Source organism: Monodon monoceros, unplaced genomic scaffold (genome assembly GCF_005190385.1).
Source record: "Monodon monoceros isolate NGI ecotype Baffin Bay Population unplaced genomic scaffold, NGI_Narwhal_1 Super_Scaffold_3, whole genome shotgun sequence".
NCBI classification, from domain to species: Eukaryota; Metazoa; Chordata; class Mammalia; order Artiodactyla; family Monodontidae; genus Monodon; species Monodon monoceros.
In genome coordinates, this window is record NW_021703780.1 from 50890981 (window position 1) to 50912656 (window position 21676).

A 21676-nucleotide genomic window follows, 5' to 3' on the forward strand; every position below is an offset into this window, starting at 1 on the left:
AGGGAGAAGTGGTAAGCTCCAGGTTGTGTTCTGCTCTATGAGGAACGACTTTGTTGCCATTCAGATCATCTTAAGCTGATGTTTTGGGTTATACGACTAAAAATTCGGGTAGGGCCAGTTTCAGGCGCGGCCTGACACAGTGGCTTAAATGATGTCAGTGAGACCCTGTTTTCCTCTGTTTCTCTGCTCTGCTTTCATTCACATGGGAGCCCCTTGGCAGGTCTAGGTTCTGCCCCTCACATTTGTAAAATGGCTGTAGCTGTTCCAGACCTTACACTGTCATCCCATACTTTTCAAGGAAAGACCCAATAGCTGTTGCAGAAGTATAAGGAAGCAACTGTTCCTCAGAAGCTCCAGCAAACATTAACTCCTATTGTTTTATGTGCCCATTGGCTTGAACAACTTAAGGACCATCCATGGAGCAGGGGAGGGGCCCATTCCACCCAAATTGCATGGTAGAATGGGAAAGCAGTAGCTTTTGAAATGAAATTTAGAGGCACTTTTGCTAGAAAGAAGGGGAATGAAGGCTGGGTGGTAAATGACAGGTCTTGCATACCAGCCAAAGGGAGGAGGGAGTGAAATAGTGCCAGGTAGATTCCCTTGGGGAATTTTTTCAGTGAGGGAGTAACTCTTGCACACGTTAGTTAATAGGCTAGACTAAGCTGTAAGGAGAGACAATGATGTGACTTTTAAAGGACAAAGGGATTTTATTTCCCTCTCACGTAATAGTGGTCTAGCAGCTTTGCTTCACACCATTGTTCTTGGTCCCATCTTTCTTCATCATTTCTGTGCCATCTCCTAGATCTAGGTTGTCAACTAGCACAAAAGTAGAAAGGGAAAGTGTGGAGGAAGCAGCCAATGTTTTTAAGGGCTCTGGGCCTTAAGTGGTGTGCACTGCTCCGTCTCACATTCTGTTGATGAGAACTTGGTCCTTGGCCTTGTGTAACTGCAATGGCTGCTGAGAAATGCAGTCCTGAGTTAGGTGACCAGTGACCAGCTTGCAGCTCTGTGTTTATGGAGAAAGGGGAGAAGAAATTTTGTCAAGCAGTTGGCATCTCCATCACAACTCCCAAACTAGATCTCCTAGGAGGCTTATCCATTCTGAATGATGTTCCTGTGGCAGATAGCACTTCCTCAGGGAAGTGCTGGGAACCAGGAGTGCTTAATGGGAACTATGTCAGTTTCAGTTAGGTTCAGGTACATACCACAGAAAACCTAAAATAGGGACTTCCCTGGCGGTCCAGTGGTTAAGACCCCACACTTCCACTGCACGGAGCGTGGGTTCGATCCGTGGTTGGGGAACTAAGATCCCACGTGCCATGCGGCACAGCCAAAAAATAAAAAAATTAAAAATAAATAAAGGAAAAAAAAAGAAAACCTAAAATAACAGTGACCTAAGCAAAGTAAACGTTTGTGCTTTTTTTCTCTTAGATAAAAGACGTTCATCACATCTTTTATTTATTTAATTTTGTTGCCCAACAGAACTTGATTGTAAATAAAAAAGAAATCTGTTATATACTTTTCAAAAAAAAAAAAAAAACCACGTTTGTCGTAATGATGCATCATGATGTCAGGGACTCTGTTTTGCCATCTCAGCATTTGCTTTCCTCCTCATGGTCCAAGATGGCTGCCTGAATTCCAGCCATCTCTTCACATTCCCTCTGGCAAAAGGAGGAAGAAAGGCCTTCAAAGGCATTTCCTGGAAGTCACACGCAACACTTCCATTTACACCTTATTGGTCAGAACTTAGTCACACAGGGCACCTAGCTGCAAGGGAGGTTAGAGATGTAGCCTTCTTTCCTGGCAGTTATGAGTCTCACCCTAAACTGGGGGTTTTCTTGCTGAGAAAGAAGGGGGAGAACAGACATTGGGCAACAACAGGCAGTCTCTGATAGAGACCACATGCCCCTGTGTCCTCACTTGGTGGCCTCACCTCTGCCTCTGGGTGTGTGTGTGTGTGTATGTGCCCATGTTAAATTTTAAAACCCATCTTTGTACTTATCTGAAGGGAAGAAATCATCATAATAGCTGACATTTATTGAGTGCCTACCCGCTGCCAGACTCTGTTCTATGTCATTTATTCTTCACAACAGCGCTCTTAAAGTGCTTACATAGGAGAGCTTAGCGTAGGACTGTTGACAGAGGCGTGGGCGGAGTCAAGGGAACCAGAAGGGCTCGTTGAAATGTCCAGAGATTAGCAGCAGCAGGAAGCCATGGCCACCCCTGAAAGGGCAAGGGGACAGACCAGTGTCACTCCACCGGCCCCACCAGAGCTTAGAGACGTGGAAGAGCGGCTGCCTCAGACCAGGTCAGGAGGTGGAGCTGTAGAAGGAAGCCAGGCCAGCAGCCCTGGGAGCCGGGTAGGAGTGGCCCCAGGAGCAAGTCAACACCCTGCCTGTCTCTCCTCCCACCTTGGAGCCCCCGACAGTACCCGCCTTGGGCTGAAGCCACCTGGAAGCCAGAGAGCAAGGGCACCTGGGGAAACAGCCCACAGAGTGCAGCCTCCTGGGGAGACAGTGGGGCAAAGAATGTTAGAAATGGATGCGGGGGAGTGGGGTGGGGGTGGGTGGGAGAGCAACAGGGAACCACCCGCACAGGATGGTTATGACCGCCTTTTACAGGGAAGGGGACCGGGGTGGGGAGAGGGTAGGGCACTTGCCCAGCTGGTAAGCAGCAGAGGCAGGACCCTGCTGGCCTCAGATGCACGTCTGCACGTCCCGAGTGGGGAAGGCAGCGCAAACACAGCTCTGATTTGACTGTCAGTCTGCACAGCGGAGGCATCTGATGCCTGGTGAGCGCGTGGAGAGATGTGTTTCTGACTGGGAGTGACCGTGTCCCCCTCGCCCTCGCAGGTTGCTGTTGCGAACCTCAGCGAGGCCGTGCAGGACGCAGACCTGCTGGTGTTTGTCATCCCCCACCAGTTCATCCACCGGATCTGCGAAGAGATCACGGGGAGGGTGCCCAAGGACGCACTGGGCATCACCCTCATCAAGGTGACGGGCCCTCGCTGCGCGCCGGTTACTGGGAACTTACTTTCCTCTTTCACCTCTTGGAGATAAGGAGCTGAAGGGAAGTTATGGCTGGTTTGGATTTGTTTTTTCAAAGATGCCTGGAAGAGAATCAAAACCACGCCATCCACGAGCCTTGCTCCTCTCACATTTAGGAGGGGCTGCTTTCTATGTAGAGAGGGTTCGCAGGGGCAGGGGCAGGGGTCGCAAGAGTGGGGTCCCCCAAAGAAAGAACCACCAGCTCTGGAAATCTTGCATGGTTTGCATTCGCTGGGAAATTAATCATCTTTACTTCCCACTCCTGGGTTTATTCCCGAAAGAGAGGGTTTTTAATCAGAAGTCCACAAACCACCCACAGTGGTCCACAGATAGAATTCAAGAGTTCATGGACCTAAATGTGGGGGTGGAATTGCATTTTTATTCATTTTAACCGCTAACTGAAACAAGCGTTTCCTTCGCTTATGAGTGAAGGCCACAGGCCAGAGTTTCAATGACAGTAGTAGGACCTTGACCCTGTGATCTATAGAAATTACAGGTATTTTCGTATCACTTTACAGTGGCTTCAGATATCTCAAAGTATCATTTATGCTCATCACTACTTGGAAATTATGATAATTATTATACCTGCCATGACATCTTTTTATAATTACATTGATAACATACATATACTACTTTGTCACAAATTTTTTTTTAACATTTGATAACTATATTTCAGTATAATTGTCTTCCTGGGTAATCTTATGTATTTTGCTTTATGCGTATGAAGTCTGAGAACGAGTCCATAAACCTCCCCAGGCTGCCAGGGGAAGAACCCTCTGTGAGAGAGTGTGTTCCATAGTGTTCATAGGTGAATGTTTATGAAAGCAAACAGTTCAATGTCAGTCATCAATAGACTGGACAGATGAGTGGTGGAATACTACACAGTAGTAAATGGGAATGAACCAGAGCATTCATGCAGCCGTGTGGGTGAATCTCCAAAGTAATAATATAGCACAAAACAGCACACAGGTGAGCAGTACAGTTTCATTTATAGGTTTTCAAAAATACACTGATATAACTTACTGTTTAGGTGTAGTTTTATGTGGCAAAATGATCAAGAAAAGCAAGGGAACAGGGCATAAAGCATTCAGGATAGGGCTTCACCCTGGTGGGGACCAGGAAACACTAATAAGGAGGATGCACTTGGGGAGAGACACAGGGCACTTCAGTGGTGTCCTTCATGTTCTCTTTCTTAACCTGGGTGGTTACATTTTCATTTAATTTTACTCTTTAAATGGTACATACACAGTATGTCTGTTTACTGTTGTAAATAAGAGAGGTTTTTCAAGTTGCGTATGCCATTGGAAGTCTGAATCTAGGTGACCTATAAAGCAATGATCTCCTGCCTCTTGTCCTTGGTGGTTCATTTTCCCCTAACTTGCTGACATCCTTGCAGGGCATAGATGAGGGTCCTGAGGGGCTGAAGCTCATTTCCGACATCATCCGAGAGAAGATGGGCATTGACATCAGCGTGTTGATGGGAGCCAACATTGCCAATGAGGTGGCCGCTGGGAAGTTCTGCGAGACCACCATCGGTGAGGGCCACCTGGGGAAGGGACATTGGGTGTCTTAACAGGCACACTTTCCGTTTCTGGAATTTTCTATAGTGGACTCTTCCCTCCTGCCCTTAACATTCTTGGGGTGGACATTCAGTGGGGTGGGAATTTTATGTAGGAGGCCATTCTGTGGGACTGAAGCATTTCAGTAACCTCTGGAGTGAAAGTAAAGCCAAGGAGACCATGTTGACCTGCTGTGATCCAGTAATGCATTATCGAGGTTAAACACAAAAACACAAGGGTACTTGTACCAAGAAGCAGGTGGTTACATCCATGGTGGGGCCTTAGAAACCCAGCTTTTCTTTTTTTTTTTTTTAAACAACAGGAATTTATTTCTTACAGTTCTGAAGGCTAGAAAGTCTAAGATTAAGGTTTAACCAACACTTTTCTATGATGAGGGCTCTCTTTCTGGCTTGCAGACAGCTGCCTTCTTACATGGGGGTGGGGGGGGTGGGATCAGGGAAAGCAAGTTCTCTGGTACGTCTTCTTATAAGGGAAACCCAGCTTTTCTTTACTCACAAATGCCAGGATCTGGATGCTCATTAGATTCCGAGGAGATCTAGAGATTAATGGGAATGATCCCCACTTTCAGGTGAATAAGCCCAAGGCCCAGAGAGTAAGTTACCTGCCCCAAGGTCACACAGCTAATATAGAACCCAGGCGTGAACTTGGGTCTCCTGTTTCTTGAAACAGAAAGCTCTTTCTACTCTTACACATTGGTGTTGGGAAAATTTTTGTTTCTTTTAAAAAGGGCTTTGGAATTCCCAAATGCCCATATTATAGGACTCTTCAGAAGAGTAATACTGTTGGGTTTGCAGGTGCTTTGCAAAAGTGTATTTAAGTTTATCTACCACTCCAGAACTTACTTCCACCCTTGTCAAACACACCAGCAATGTGAATCATTTCTCCTTGGCAGCTTTGTTAAAGGAAGCTCTGTTGTACAGACATTATCTGATTACAGGGGGAAATAGAGATAATCAAAAGAAAACCATTTTTAAAAAATTTCTTTAAAATTTTTATTGGAGTATAGTTGATTTACAGTGTTTTGTTAGTTTCTGCTGTACAGCAAAGTGAATCAGTTATACGTACCCATATATCTACTCTTTTTTAGATTCTTTTCCCATATACGTAATTAGAGTATTGAGTAGAGTTCCCAGTGCTCTATATGTAGGCCCTTATTAGTTATCTACTTTATATATATTAGTGTGCATATGTCAATCCCAAACTCCTAATTTATCCCTCCCCCTGCTTTTCCCCATGGTAACCATAAGTTTGTTTTCTATGTCTGTGACTATTTCTGTTTTGTAAATAAGTTCATTCATACCACTTTTTTTAGGTTCTACATATAAGCAGTATCATATGATATTTGTCTTTCTCTGACTTACAAAAACCATTTTTAATTTCATTTAAATTTCATTATTTTTTTCTATTTGTGGCAAACTATTTACGGCTGTAGTTGTATACTCTTATAATTGTTTCATTTACTTTTGTCAGCATACATCTTCATAGTTGCGTAGCATTCTGTTGACAATCCATTTATCTGGGCACTTAAAAAATTTTTTTGAAGGGGGAGAAACAATAATTTTGGAGAGGAGAGGTATCACAAATAGTAAAAGGAGGAAAACAAAATGACCTATAATAACATTACCCAGGTTGATATTTACAAGAGCAATGTAGTCACAGGTAAGAAAATTCAAATAGTACAAGGAGGTATAAATTAGAATTAAGATTGTAATTTCCCACCTATTCCCTCTTCCCAAAGAGAATCACTGTTAGCAGTTCCTATGTATCCTTCCAGAAAAAAAGTTTTCATATGTATGCTAGTCTGTATATAGGTTTTATTCTTTCATAGTTCTTTTATTCATCTATGCTTTTAATGTAGCCTGTCAAATTGTTCTGTAATTACTTTTATTTTTCAAAAATAATTGTTAACTAGTTGTTCCAGCTCAATCCTATTTGCCAGTAATCAATTTGCTAATCAGTTGGTTAGGATTGACTGGTTACACCAATCATTCTATAGGGTTGAGACTTCTCCAATCCTTGATTCAAAACTGTAGATTTGAGGGACTTCCCTGGTGGTCCAGTGGTGAAGAATCCGCCTTCCAATGCAGGGGATGCGGGTTCGATCCCTGGTTGGGGAACTAAGATCCCACATGCCGGGGGCAACTAAGCCCATGTGCCACAGCTACTGAGCTCACGCCTCAATGAGAGAGCCTGTGTGCCACAAACTACAGAGCCCACGTTCCCTGGAGCCCACGCACCACAACTAGAGAGAGAAAACCTGCACACCATAACTAGAAAGAAGCCTGTGAGCCACAACGAAGAGCCCATGCTGCAATGAAAGATCCCACATGCCACAACTGAGACCTGAAGCAGCCAAAAAAAAAAAAAAAACCTGTAGATTTTAGCTAGGATTTTTACATGCCTCTTGGCCTTGTTTCTCCCAGTTGGGTGCATTAGACTTTTTTGGTGTGTAACAGACAAATACACAGAAGTTACATCTCTTCCTCTGGCTTCTGTTTACCCAGTGCTTCTACTGCCTTCTCTGTGGGTTGGTCCGTGGCTGGTAAGAGTGACCTGAATTAAATTAAATTAACTGTTGAAAGTAAGATAGAACAGGAAAGTGATATTTTAAAATTTTTCTTATTTTATCTGAATTTAATTGTGAGGAAATATCAGACAAGCCCAAAGAAAGGGACATTGGTACAAAACAACTGGTCTGCACTCCTGAAAAATGGCAGTGTCATAGAAGATATTGAAAGGCTAAAGGAGAAGTCTAGAGAGACCTGACCACTAAGTGCAGTGCAGGATCCTGGGCTGGATCCTGGTTGCCATAAAGGCGACACTGGGGTAATGGGGGAGATTTGAATATGGGTTGTAGTTAGATAATTGTGTCAAGGTTAAATTTTCCGGATTTGATCGTTGTGCTGTGGTTATCCAGGTCTCCTTTCTTGATGGCATTAGCAGCCAACTCATTTTTAATTATGACAGATTCAGGAATCTTAGTCCACTTGAGTCTCCTGTGCAGGAGGAGGAAGATGGCATTGTTTTCAGTGTCTGGTAAAAATACTAACGAGCATGGGGCACTGCGGCACCCCCTTGTGGTGAGAAATCCCTTCCTCCTTGGGACTGACTTCACAGAGTCCGAGACTTCCACTCAACCCACAAATATTGTTCAAAGTCTGTTATGTATCAGTCATGATGCGAAATGTCAAGGATTCATAAGCCCCTTCTATGCAGAAGGAGCTTCTAGGTACACAAACAATAGGGAATTACAGACTGAGATGAGTGTTTTGAAGGAGTCTTATTAAATAGGTTGATTATCTCCAAAACTTGGTGTGGAAGAGAAGTGGGATTTTCCTGTCTTTTGGTTCATATTGAGTTTGGGGAGCCCTTCCACGTGGCTGATGGGCCTTCCCTGTTCTGGACCAGATGCCATGGGTCCCTGCTTGCTGCATCACTGCTCATGACTGGTAATAATAATACGATCAGTGCTTTCTTATCCATGATTTAAAACAATAAAAGATCTAAAAATTTAAAAGGTACATTTGATAATGCCATTTGCAGCAACATGAATGGACCTAGAGATTATCATACTAAGTGAAGTGAGTCAGACAAAGACAAATATCGTTTGATATCACTTATATGTGGAGTCTAAAATATGATACAAATGAACTTATTTACAAAACAGAAACAGACTCACAGACATAGAAAACAGTGGTTACCAAAGAGGAAAGGGGGTGGGGCTGGGATTAGCAGATACAAACTACTATATATAAAATAGATAAGCAACAAGGTCCTACTGTATAGCAAAGGGAACTATATTCAATATATAATATATTCCATATCCTATAATAGACCATAATGGAAAAGAATAAAAATAAATAAAAGGTGAATTTGAGAAAATGTAAGATTGCTGTAAATCAAGCTCACCTATGTGTAATTTGCAGCCACAGAGGTACCAGCAGATGCCACCTTGTATCAGTGGCAAATGGAGAACAGTCTTCTCCCTGCCATGTGTCAGGTTACTCACAGCTGCTGATGGTTGGATTAAAGTGGCTCGAGTGGGAGAAGTGAGGGCCTGTCTGTAACGCTTGTGAGCCTCCCTCCTGTCGGAGGCACCAGGCAGTGGCCATGGCGGTGAGGACAGAGGAAAAAGACAGGAATAACATCACAATGTGAGACCGGGGCTGGTTTGTCCAACCCAGGTGAAGAAACGGTGCTGCTGGTCTGGAGGACTGTTTAAAAAAGGAAGAGGACAGTTTGCTCAAGCGGACATACTTCTGATATTTGGACAGAGGAGAACTCAGCTAAATGACATCATAGCAATGCCTGTAGAATAGAAAATGTGTTTCTTTTTTTGTTGTTGTTTATTTTGGGGCCGCACAGCACGGCACGCGGGATCTTAGTTCCCCGACTAGGGATCGAACCCGTAACCCCTGCATTGGAAGCACGGATTCTTAACCACTGGATCACCAGGGAGGTCCTGAAAATGTGTTTCTAAGTATCGGGTGTAAGTATTTTAAATATTTTATTATATGATGGCAAATTTCCTTAAACCAAACAGAAGTAGGGAGAACAGTATCATGACACCACTGCCCATCTTTAGTAATGATTAACTGCTGGCTGGCCTTATTTCACCTGTTTCCCACCCTCTTTCCACTCTCCCCTGGATCATTTTGACATTATATTACTTCTGGGTGTAATTTTGATTGTTGACAATCCTCTTTTTTTCCTGCGTTGGAAGACCATAGTTCTGATTGTGATGTTTGTTGCTTGTTTATCTTCTCTTTTCCCACCCCTGAGAGGAACATAGCGTAGAGAGGGAGTGCGGGCCCTGGAGCCAGAGCACCTAGGTTAGAATTGGGGCTCTGCCTCCTACTAGCTGTGTGACCTAGGGCAACTTGGTAAACCTCTCTGGGCCTCCTGTCTGTCAATGGGGCAAATCAGTCATAGGCATGTAAGTATCAGCTATCTTATTATTATTATTATATAGACCTTTGTGTGATCGTTGTGAGCCTAGGCTGTTTTCACACCTGATTCCTAGTTAACCTCAGACAGTCCTGAGTGCCATAGTGTTTTACTCATGAGGCTAGAGGAGGTTAAGTCAGAGGTTTGCCAACTTGTCTGCCTATTGGAGTCACCTGGGGAGCTTCAGAAATTAGTGATGCCTGCTCCACCCCAGAGCTTGTAATTTAATGGGTCTGGGGTTTGGCCAGACTTTGGTGTTTTTAAAGATCCTGGGTGATTGTAATGTGAAAACAAGCTTGGGAATAGGCTTGAGAACCTCGAGGCAGGAAGGGCCAAAGTGCCATAGTCCCCAGGCTCTGTGTGGAGATCATCACGTGGGAGCTAGGTCTTGGCTGGTGAATTTTATCATCCTGATTTCTGGAGCCCTCCCAGAGCAGAGCGCCACCCTGCATCCCACCAACCAGAGCAGATCTCACATCAGGCTCTATGTGTAAAGTTTTATTTTTGTTTTGAACTGAAAGTCGCTAACCAAAAAAATAAGGTGAAAAGTACTGATCCTCTGTGTCATTCTAAGCATGGTCCCAAGGGAGGGGATACAACGGGAACAAAAATGAGGACCCTTTGAATGCATTTCCGTCTTCCACAATTGTCAGGAACATGTTTGTTGATGTTGTATCAGTTCTTTTGTTGCCATAGTGATGCTAAATAACAAACAATCCCAGATTCTCAGTGGCATCCAAAATAAGCACAGCTAACACGTGGGTTAGCTGTGGGTCCGCTGGAGGCTGGCGGATCAAAGCTGGGGTCGTTCTGCTCCTTTGTCTCATCTTCCTGTAGAGTCCAGCGGGCCAGCCAGGATGTATTCTCACAGTGAAGGCAGAGGGACAAGGGAACCAGCCCTACTGCTGCACAAATAGGCTTCAGGCCTCCACTGTGTCAGGTCTATTAATGTCCCACTGACCAAAGCCAGTCACATGACTAAGCCCAAGGTCAAGGGGTGGGGAAATCTGTCCCACCCTCTGTGAGTCCAGGCACATCCTCTGGTCAAGCCAAATGCTGGTAGAAAGGGATGTACTTTCCTCCCCTGGAAGGAGCTTATAAGTAAGTATGTATGGTAGCAAAAAGTTGCAACAGTTTTAGATATCAAATAATAGAAAGATGCTTAGATAAAATATGATGCATGTATGCAGTAAACTACAAAGCAGCCATTTAAAGTAAAGTAGAAAGTGTATGATGTCACTGAAAATTATTCCTGCCATAAACGGGGGAAAGCAGATTATGAAATCACATATGTTGTTCTCAATTTTGAGAAAAACTATGTATATTCCTATTTCAGTAAGTTAAAGATGTATGCCAAATTGTTAATGATCCTGTGGTGGGATTGTGGAATATTTTAATTTTCTATTTCTAGTCCTATGACTCTTCAAAATTTCCTATCAGGAAAATATGTTATTTTTGTAATAAGAAAAACGTCACTTTAAACTGTGTTAGATGCAAAAATTAAGATGAGAGGCTGTTATTAATTTCCTTTTTTCTAACCTTTCAATAGGCAGCAAGGTAATAGAGAACGGCCTTCTCTTCAAAGAACTTCTGCAGACTCCAAATTTTCGAATTACGGTGGTGGATGATGCAGACACGGTTGAACTGTGCGGTGCTCTGAAGGTAAAGCAGCCTTGATATTTACGCTCACAGGAGGAGTGATCACACAGGGCCACTGCTAGCGTCATTGCAGCCAGTCCTGAAGAATGGCCTCTGTGTTCTGTGCACGTACTTCTGGGGAGAATAGTGAATTGGCAGCCTTGTTTATCACTTCCTGCTTTGCCCCAGCCTTTCCTTGGTGGTTAGATTTCCTCTCTCACTCATGGTTGGCTTTTATTTGTAAATCTGGGAGAAGGGTGGGTGTTTGTTCTTTGGGAAATTGACAGCACTAACATTTGGAAAGCCAGGGACTACTTTGATTGTGGAGTCTTACCTGGGAGTGAAGTATTCTATTAATTTATACATTTCTCCTACTTACTGTCTTGAGCAGGAAGAGGAACTTGGCCCCTCTGAATGATGCTACTCTACTGGTTTGATGGTGTGGTTGGTTGTTGTTTTTAAAGGAAAAAAAAAACAATCTGCTGCTGACAGGTCTTTCTAAGAACAGCTTTATCTTTGCCTGTAAAGGGAAAAGATCAGATTAAAGAACCAGCTTCTATTGGCTAGTGGCTTGGGAGGGTCAAGGGACGTTTCCGCACTTGGTCTTGGGCTCCTGGCTTGTTCCCCTCTGCCTCTAAAAGTCGTGGTTGGGGTCCCTCTATCCTGACTATGGGGAACAGCCCACGGGAAGCTGGGCTGCATCTTCTAATCCTTCTCCCCTTGGAATCAGAGCTGCCTTCGCTGCCATCTCAAAAAAAAAAAAAAGGGAAAGTAAAGAGCTTCCATGTGAATGGATAACCCCTTTGAGTCACTTTTGAGTAATTTCTTTTGTAGCAGAAGCGGCCTTTCAGGAACTTGAGCACCTAGGGTAGGAAATTAAGTAATCTGGCATTCACCTCACTTTGTCAGGTGAAAATTGCAAAGATCAAAAGAATGCAGGGGAGACCAGTCCAAAGAGTGCCTTCCCATGCTTTCTCCAAAGTGTACACCTTTTTTCCTGGTCAGAATTGAAAACCACTTTGTAGAATTAATATCGTGTGTGTATGTGTGGTCACGTCTCCATACAATGAGAATTTTAAAAATTGAAGCCAACGAAAGACTTGGGCTCCCAGGCAGTCCATCTTTTGGGCCTCTCACTGTTGTGGCCTCTCCCGTTGCGGAGCACAGGCTCCGGACGCGCAGGCTCAGCGGCCATGGCTCACGGGCCCAGCCGCTCCGCGGCATGTGGGATCTTCCCGGACCAGGGCACGAACCCGTGTCCCCTGCATTGGCAGGCAGACTCTCAACCACTGCGCCACCAGGGAAGCCCCAGTCCGTCTTTTTGAATGCTGGTGGGGGATTCTCACATTGCACACCGCCTGCTATACATTTAAGATGCTGGCTTTGGCTGTGTTGTTTATTTTTGTTGGTTGAGATTTTTATGTGTTTTTAATAGTCCTTCATTAAACTAATGACAACTCGCCAGCAGTGGCACCATGAAGGCCTAATTGCTCAGCATGGTCTGTGTGCTCCAAAGCTCTCTTGAAGTGACTGGGTTATTTTTGGTGGTGGATGGGGAAGCTGTGAGAACCCACCCAGAACAAAGGAACAGGGGGAGAAGAAAGATTCTAGATTGAGGGCTCTGGAGAAGTTTCTGCTGATGGGACCACGTGCTGGTCCTGTGTCTGAACTGAGCATGGCTTTTCATGTCTGTTGGCAGGAAGCCTCCCCGCTACCCATGATAGAATGGTTCGTGAGGGGCAGAGGCAGATGGGGGTTGAGGACCATTTAGCATCCTTCCCCTGGCTTTCCTTTAAAACAGGATCAGTTACCATCATTGCTGCTGGCTTGCATCAGAGCTGGGAGTTTTGAAAACTGAGAAACAGGTGCTTTGGCAGTAATTGAGTCTAACCATCCCATTGGACAGATAAGGAGATAAGAGAGCCAAAGAGTAAATGACTCAACCGGCTGTATAAAAAAATTAAATTAAATTAAATTTTAAAAAAAAAAGAGTAAATGACTCAAACTTAGCAGATATTAGCACGGTCAGAATGTGATCATGGATTTTAAGATTCAGTCTGGTGTCTTTTGTTACTCTGGACGACCTGCCTTTTCTGGTTGGTGTCCAGGCAAGTTGAATGAAATGAAGCCCTCCCTTGCTAGAGCCTGCCCAACCAGGGCAAATGGGCATGTGTTTCTTTGATTATGTAATTAATCATTTTGTTGTTTTCTTCCTGATTATAAAAGGTAGTTTCACACAACAGAGAGGTGTAGAGAAGAAAGTGAAAATGACTGATAGACAGTCCCTACATCCTGAGATAATCACTATTAATGTTTGTTGTCTCCCCTGCCAGTCTTTTTAGCAAGCACACATTTGTTAGGTCCCCTTTTTAAAACAAAAACTGGATCTTACTGTTCAAGCAGTTTATGTTTTACTTTTTTAAAAAAATTTATTTTATTGAAGTATAGTTGATTTACAATGTTGTGTTAATTTCTGCTGTATGACAAAGTGATTCAGTTACACACGTATATGCATTCTTTTTTGTTTTTTTCCACATTAACAACCTGTAGTAATCTTCTCCACACTAAAAAAATTTTTGAAGTACACTTTTTTTTGTGCTCAAAAACATGAGGGCATTTGACTTACCAAAAAAAGGGGGAAAAAAGGAGGAAGAAAGATAACAGCTCCTTACAAGGATAAAAGAAAAAGAAAATTCAAAATGCAAAATCATGTTGTACCAGTGCATCTTACTGCTTCAGAATGTCCTTCACCTCTTAGCTAAATTAATCTCTTAATCACTACGGGAGTATTCCTTTTTAAATATCAACTTTATTTAGGCATAATTCGTGTATATTAAACTGCACCCAGTTAAATATATAATGCAGTTGGGTGTATATACCCTGAAAATCATCACCACAATACAGAACATTTCCATCACCCCAAACAATTCTATATGTCTTTTTTTGGTAAATTTATTTATTTTTGGCTACGTTGGGTCTTTGTTACTACACGTGGGCTTTCTCTAGTTGCTGCGAACGGGGGCTTCTCATTGCAGTGGCTTCTCTTGTTGCAGAGCATGGGCTCTAGGCACATGGGCTTCAGTAGTTGTGGCATGCAGGCTCAGTAGTTGTGGCTCGCGGGCTTTAGAGCGCAGGCTCAGTAGTTGTGGCACACGGGCTTAGCTGCTCCGCGGCACGTGCGATCTTCCCAGATAAGGGCTTACCTGTGTCCCCTGCATTGGCAGGCAGATTCTTAACCACAGCGCCACCAGGGAAGCCCACGTATATGTCTTTTTGTAGTTCACCCCTCTCTCCCAAGCCAGCAGCCACTGATCTGCTTTTGTACACTATAGAATTTTTATAATGGAGTTGTGCAATATGTACTCTTCTGTGTCTGGCTTCTTTCACTAGCAGTGAATTTTTGTTTTAATGTAAAGTTTAAGAGGTACTTCATATAGAAAAGTACAGAAACCATAAGTGTACAGCTCAACCTATGTTATTTTTTTTATTTAATTAATTTATTTTTGGCTGCATTGGGTCTTCGTTGCTGCATGAGGGCTTTCTCTAGTTGTGGAGCATGGAGGCTACTCTTCATTGTGGTGTGCAGGCTTATTGCGGTGGCTTCTCTTGTTGTGGAGCACGGGCTCTAGGCACGCGAGCTTCTGTAGTTGTGGCACACAGGCTCAGTAATTGTGGTGCGCGGGCTAAGTAGTGGCACACGGGCTTAGTTGCTCCGTGGCATGTGGGATCTTCCCGGACCAGGGCTCGAACCCCTGTCCCCTGCATTGGCAGACAGATTCTTAACCACTGCGTCACCAGGGAAGTCCTCAACCTATGTTATTTTTAATAAATACTTTATCAGGATTAAGTTTCATTAACAGAGACCCAAAATAATAGTGGCTGGGACTTCTCTGGTGGTATAGTGGTTAGGAATCCACCTGCCAATGCAAGGAACACAGGTTCGAGCCCTGGTCCGGAAGATCCCACGTGCCGCAGAGCAACTAAGCCCTTGCGCCACTACTGAGCCTGTGCGCCACAATTACTGAAGCCCACGCCTAGAGCCCATGCTCCACAACAAGAGAAGCCACCGCAATTAGTCCGCATACCGCAACGAGGAGTAGCCCCCACTCACCGCAACTAGAGAAAGCCTATGTGCAGCAACAAAGACCCAACACAGCCAAAAATAAAAAATAAATAAATTTATATAAATAAATAAATAATAAAACCTGTGCACTAAAACCAGATTTAGTTTCACAAAGAATTTTTTAAAAAATTAGTGGCTAAGCAAGGTAGAAGTTTATCTCTTTCTTGTGTAAAAATCCTGAATCCATATGACAACTCCATTCCACCGAATTCTCAGGGACCCAGGCTCCTTCCAGTTCACGAGGTATGGCTCTTGTACTTGTATTCCAAGATGGTGACCAGAGCTCCAACCATCACATCTGCCTTCCAGGCAGCAGGGTGAAAAAAAGGATAAAGGGCATGTGGCAGCTGTCTTTTAAGGCAGGTTCTGGGAGTCACAGTGTAACACTTTGGCTTCATCTTAATGGGCAGTTAGTACTTAATTGTGTGACTATACCTGCTGCAGGGGAGGTTGGGACATTTCCCCCTTTCTCTGGGTAGCCATATACTTGCATGAAAATCAGGAACTCTAGGACTCAGGAAGAGGAGGAGAGTAGATTGGGAGATACACCCATTACCTGTGCCACAGAGGCTCAGCATTCTTTGTAGGGTTGTCTGTGGTGAGGCTCACCACCCTAATTGCTGGGCGTGTAGGTTTCCTGCAGGGCTTTGGCTGTGATGAATGTACTGTGGGCCACAGCCTGGTGCCCAGTCTCAGCTAGGGCCACATGCGGCTGTGTGCATTTACATGCAAATTAGTTAAAACTTCTTTTAAAAATTCAAAATTCAGTTTCTGAGTCACAGTAGCCCCATTTCAGAGACTCAGTAGCCACATTAGTCTTAAGTGAGTCTCAGCAGCTAGTGGCTACTCTGTTGGACGAGCAGATAGCAAGCATTTACGTCATCGCAGAAACTTCTGCTGGACGACACTGCTCTCGCTAAGGCAGCTTCTCATCAGGGTGTGCAGCCTGGTGGGCTGAGCGTGGGCTTGACTTTGGGCCTCCTAGACATCTCAGCCAAGGTGGCCTTACACAGTACCCAACCTGCAAACCATACGTGGTACCTCGACGTAGTTAGGCTACACTTTTCAGGTTTCCGCGAGGCGAGGTCAGATGCACTCGGAGGTGGCCTCAAGAAGAGTCAGGCGGGTTGTTGGACTTACAGAAAATACTGACTTGGTTTTCAGCAGGGCCATTCTCCCTAGGTGGTGAGAGTGTTTGCATAAACTGCGGGTCACATGGGCTGCTCCTCCAGTTTTGTAGTCTTTTTGTGGGAGGGTGGGAGCAAAAGAAACTGAGCCCTATCCAACCCGCCCCGATTCAGGATTGCAGAGACCGCACTTCGTGGAGGATGATTGCCTCTGAGTATTGCTATCACCCGGGAAATGGGCAGGGGCTTAAGGACGCCTGTCTTCTGAAAATCATGGTATTTTTAGCTCTGTGTTTAAAATAGTGAATAAATTTTCACTATTCACGTGAATAGTTTAAAGCAGATTTAAATGCCCAGCGGATAGTGATAAATTTCACAGCTGAGCGCCCTCAGAGGACACCTGTTCGGGTGCTATTCAGGCATGATCTGACCAGCTCAGTGTGTTTATTTTTCTTTTGACAGTGATAAGTGGTAGGTGAGAGAGTGAGGATTTCAGGATGCATCATACGGTGATTAAACGGGCCCAGGATCCCCTTAGAAGGGAGGGGTTGACTCTGCAGTGGCCCCTCCTCCCCGTGGTGGGGAGGCCAGACATCCAGGGGAAACTGGGAGGTGGTCCCAACCTGTGTGCCCCTGGGCCACGGGCACCCTCCTCTGCCTTTTCTCTGAGCGCAGTGACGTAGAAGGTTAGAAGCACGCGTTGGAGCTCAGGGCTCGTGCATTACAGCTCGTGCTTGGATGCTTCCAGTGACTGAGAGCACACTCCCTTTGCTTCTGTCTTTTCCGTTGGGTGGGGTCAACTCTTCTTGTTAGAAAGTTCTTGTCTTGCTGAGCTGGCCCCTCTGTGCCTTCCACTCACCGGCCTGGAGCAGCCTTGCGTGATCTGCTCCCTGGAGAGAACTAGGAAGCTGGGCTGCCAGGGCTCGAAACCCAGCTCTCCTGATCCTGACTGTACAACCTTGGGTGGGCTACTTACCCAGGTGCCTGAGTTTCCTTGCCTCTCACTGTGTGTAGTAACAGGACCTTCCCTGTAGGAACGTTGTGAAGAGTAAATCAGGGAACACAGGTTCGAGCCCTGGTCCGGAAGATCCCACGTGCCGCAGAGCAACTAAGCCCTTGCGCCACTACTGAAACAGTTCAATAAGGTTAACTTTTTTTTTTAACATCTTTATTGGAGTATAATTGCTTTACAGCGGTGTGTTAGTTTCTGCTGTATAACAAAGTGAATCAGCTATACATATACATATACATATGTTCCCATATCCCCTCCCTCTTGCGTCTCCCTCCCACCCTGCCTATCCCACCCCTCTAGGTGGTCACAAAGCACTGAGCTGATCTCCCTCTGCTACGCAGCTGCTTCCCACTAGCTATCTGTTTTATATTTGGTAGTGTATATATGTCCATGCCACTCTCTCACTTCGTCCCAGCTTACCCTTCCCCCTCCCCGTATCAATAAGGTTAACTTTTGTTGTTATTTTTATTATTCTTTTCCATAAATCTTTTCTCCTCCTAGGCCTCCTGCTTTTGCCTCCTGAGCCTCCATGCAGGCCCAAGAGGCAGTCCTCTTTGATATCTGGTTGCAGAGGTCTCAGGAAGGTCTCTTGGACCCGGAGAGGGGTGGGAGTGGCCAGGCCACATTTGCCATACCATGGAAGCAGCAGGGGACAGGGAACAGTGGGCCCGTGGAGCCAGGCACCGGGGGCGTGTCCCATGTGCATCACTTACCAGCCGGGCGTTCTTGGCAAGCCGTTGACCCTCGTTGAGCCAGCCAGGGGGACAGGCACCCACTTGCCGGGGTTGCCATGAGAATTTGGATGAGACCGTGTGTGCAGTGGCCTGGTGGGCTCACTGTAGGCGCTTCGTAAATAATCTGCAGGAGCCCCTTGTTGAAAGGAAGTCCGTGTTATGTCCCATCCAGTCTGTAGACATTGGCTGGGCTTGGTTTGTCAGGTGACCTCCAGAGTGGGCCACGTTGTGAGGAAGGGGGGTTGCACAGGGACACAGCCCAGGAGGCATCAGAGAGCCATTTCCACAATCTAACCATTTGGAAGCTAGGCCTTGGCATGTTGCCATGGTAACTTCGATAAAACCATTTGGTGGGCTCACCAGCACTTGGCTTCGTGGTCTCTGTGGTCAGTCCCTTTGCACGTCCTTAGGTGTCTCTCTGTTGCCCCAGGGCTGTCCCACTGTCTGCAGTCCCAGGGCAGGCCACAACTGATCCAGATTCCCTAGAGGAATGTCACCAGCAGAAGAGCCTTGAGAGATCTCTTCCAAGCCCTGAATTTAACAACCAAGGCCAAGAAGGCTCAGACAGGTGGAGTGATTATCCCAAGGTCACACAGCGACAAGGCAGACTGAGAACCAGAAGCCCTCTGGATGTCATGCGTGTGCCCCTCGTATCTCCCTATGCACTTCCTCAGTTTGGCTGCTATGCCAGGAGGGGTGACTGGGCCCGTTTGGGCCCAGCCTTGGGTGTTCTCTCGCTCCTGGTCTCTGCACAGTGTCCCATCTAAAAGGTCCGGCTGTTCCATCCCAACTCAGCAGCTCTGGGGCAGAGCCACAGAATGGATCCCAGTTCGCCTGTCAGCATCTCTCCAGCTCCTTCACTCTGCCTGTCCCCTCTCCTCTGCACGTGATGCTGCTAGACGCCAAGCGCGCCCAGCCAGGAATCGCCCTCCCCCCATCCCTGTGCACACGCAGCAGGTGCTTGGGGCTGGTGGTTGCCGTCAGGTAGCTGCTGAGACCTACAGTCTGCATTGCCTGTGTGGTGGGAAGGACTGGAGAAGCTCACAGGTACAGGCAGAGGTGGTACCTTATGAAAACATGCTCCCGGGTCAGGAGGCTGGATTCCTCAGCCCCGCCTGCAGCTGTAGGAGCCGGGGTCTGCATGGATCCTGGCCTTTGCAGAGGAGTAGCCAGAACCAGAGTAAGGCCTGGTGTGATGGCTGAGGAAGGGAAGGTTCATTTAGGGCCCCTGCCCTCTGCTCCCTCATTCAGCTGTCTTCATCTGCTGCCACCCAGGGAGCCAGGAGAGGGTCCTGCTCTGTCGGAAGCCCACCGAAGCTTCTAGAGGGCTCACGGGAACTTTTTCATCTGAAGTGGCCGCGTCCTGTCAGGGAGAGCCTGGCCACATCAGTGCTGTGTTTGATCTGTCTTATAAAAAACTGCATATCAATCAGAGAAGACATTTTTCCTCCCCGGGTCATTCCATTTTCTATCTTATCCCTCAGATTTTATAGTCCTGAATGTTTTAAAAAATGTTCTGTCTTTAATTAATTTTTAAAAATTAGGGGGAGTGAGGAAGAAATGCACTTATTTTAGCTTATTTCTTATTGTTACTAACTGGCTTCATAGTTTAAGGTCTTAAGGGACAAATCCATATATAGGCATCAGGTATTATGGCAAAATGCTTGTGTGGTTAGACAGAGGCAGAATACTTGCATTTTTTCCTGCATTGAGTGCTCTTGGAGAGGGAGCTGGTAACATGGAAAGAGCTGGCAACCTGAGGGTTGACTGGTGTCCCAAACAAGTCCCCCCCCCGCCCCACCGCCACCCCCTGTCACCTCCACTCAGGCACTACTTGGCATATGTGACTGTCTGGTTTTACATAGGATTTGAGACCCAGTTCAGATGCCACTTCCTCCATGCAGGCTTCCCTGCTTTGAAATGAAGCTTCTCTGCACAATCTCGTCCTTCTGTCTCCTGATGTGCTTTTCTGTGTCTTTTCCCAGTGATATTGTCAACTCCTTGAGGACACCCTGTGTCTAATTCTATCTTTGCAGCCCCCTGCCCCCTGAGGGCACCCTCAGCCCCTCCAGGGTCCAGCGGGGCTTCCCACAGTGCACGCTCAGTACACATGGGTTGAAATGAGACCCAACCTTCAGTACCTCTTACGAATATCGCTTTCTGCTGAGCATCATTGTGATTTGTGCACAGGTTTTATTTTCCTGCTAAGTTGGGGGTGATGAACTTTTTCCAGAAGAGCTCATTAGAAAATGTGGGCTTTGCAGACCTTAAAGGTCTCTGCACAACTACTCAGATCTGTTGACAGCACACAGGCAACCACAGACAGTATGTAACTGAACGGGAGTTCCTGGTTTCCAGTACAACGTTACTTATAACACTTGGCCCTGATTTGCTGACCCCCGAGCTAGGTTATCAGCTTCTGAAGAGGCAAGTCTGTGTCTGATCTGCCTGGTGTGCAGCAAAGAGCCACGCAACAACCCAGCGTTTCAGAAATGCTCATTTAGGGATTATTAAATTTATTTATTTATTTACTTATTTTTGGCTGAGTTGGGTCTTCGTTGCAGTGCGCGGGCTTCTCATTGCGGTGGCTTCCCTTGTTGCGGGGTCATGGGCTCTAGAGCACAGGCTCAATAGTTGTGGTGCACGGGTTTAGTTGCTCCGCAGCATGTGGGATCTTCCCAGACCAGAGATCAAACCCATGTCCCCTGCATTGGCAGGTGGATTCTTAACCACTGTGCCACCAGGGAAATCCCAGGGATTATTAAATGAAAGAAAAGGCAGAAACTTGATCTGCACGTATGCATTCATCATCACGCAGCAATTCTGACCCAGGTACGCTCCCAACAGAAGTGCCTGCTCACGGCCACCAGAGGTCATGTACCAGGTGTCATAGCAGAGCCATTTGTAATGGCTCCAAACTGGAAACTACCCCTATGCCAATCAACAGAACAGATAAATTGCAGTATATTTGCACAATGGAATATAATGTAGCAATGAAAATAAATGCGTTATGTGTAAAAATACGGCTGAAGCTCACAAACGTGATGTCAAATTGAGACAGAGAAGATAGACACGAAGGATCACACCCTGTATGATTCTATTCATATAAAGTTTAAGGACAAGGAAAGTAAACCTGTGCCATTAGAAGTCAGGAGAGAGGTTACCTTTGGTGCAGGGGTGACCAGGAGAAAGTCAGAGGGGCCTTCCTGGGGCACTGGTTACGTTCTACTCCTCAATCAGGGAGCTGGTTACACAGGTGTGTCCGGTTTGTGAAAATTCATCAGGCTGTGCTATGATTTGACTACTTTTCTGTGAATGTTATAGTTGAATAAAGCATTTGATTTATTCAACTATAAAAGAAAAAAAGAGGGAGGGAAAAAAAATAAAATAAATAAAAGCACCTATTGCAAAGAAAAAAAAAAAACACCATTTGTTCAAACAGTATTTGACCAGAGACTACCATCCACC

The 21676-nt window shown here is 45.6% G+C and overlaps 1 protein-coding gene across 3 annotated transcripts in view; it reads left to right on the forward strand.

The window, feature by feature from the left end:
* Nucleotides 1-21676, forward strand: part of GPD1L (glycerol-3-phosphate dehydrogenase 1 like) — a 57054-nt gene that overhangs the window by 23429 nt on the left and 11949 nt on the right. For all 3 annotated transcript variants that reach the window (XR_003796797.1, XM_029243930.1, XM_029243931.1), the window contains exons 3-5: nucleotides 2853-2993; nucleotides 4444-4582; nucleotides 11124-11236. Coding sequence is in view for 2 of the 3 variants with exons in the window: in XM_029243930.1 (XP_029099763.1) it covers nucleotides 2853-2993; nucleotides 4444-4582; nucleotides 11124-11236 (393 nt within the window). In the remaining variant the exon portion in view is untranslated. The remainder of the gene's footprint in view (nucleotides 1-2852; nucleotides 2994-4443; nucleotides 4583-11123; nucleotides 11237-21676) is intronic.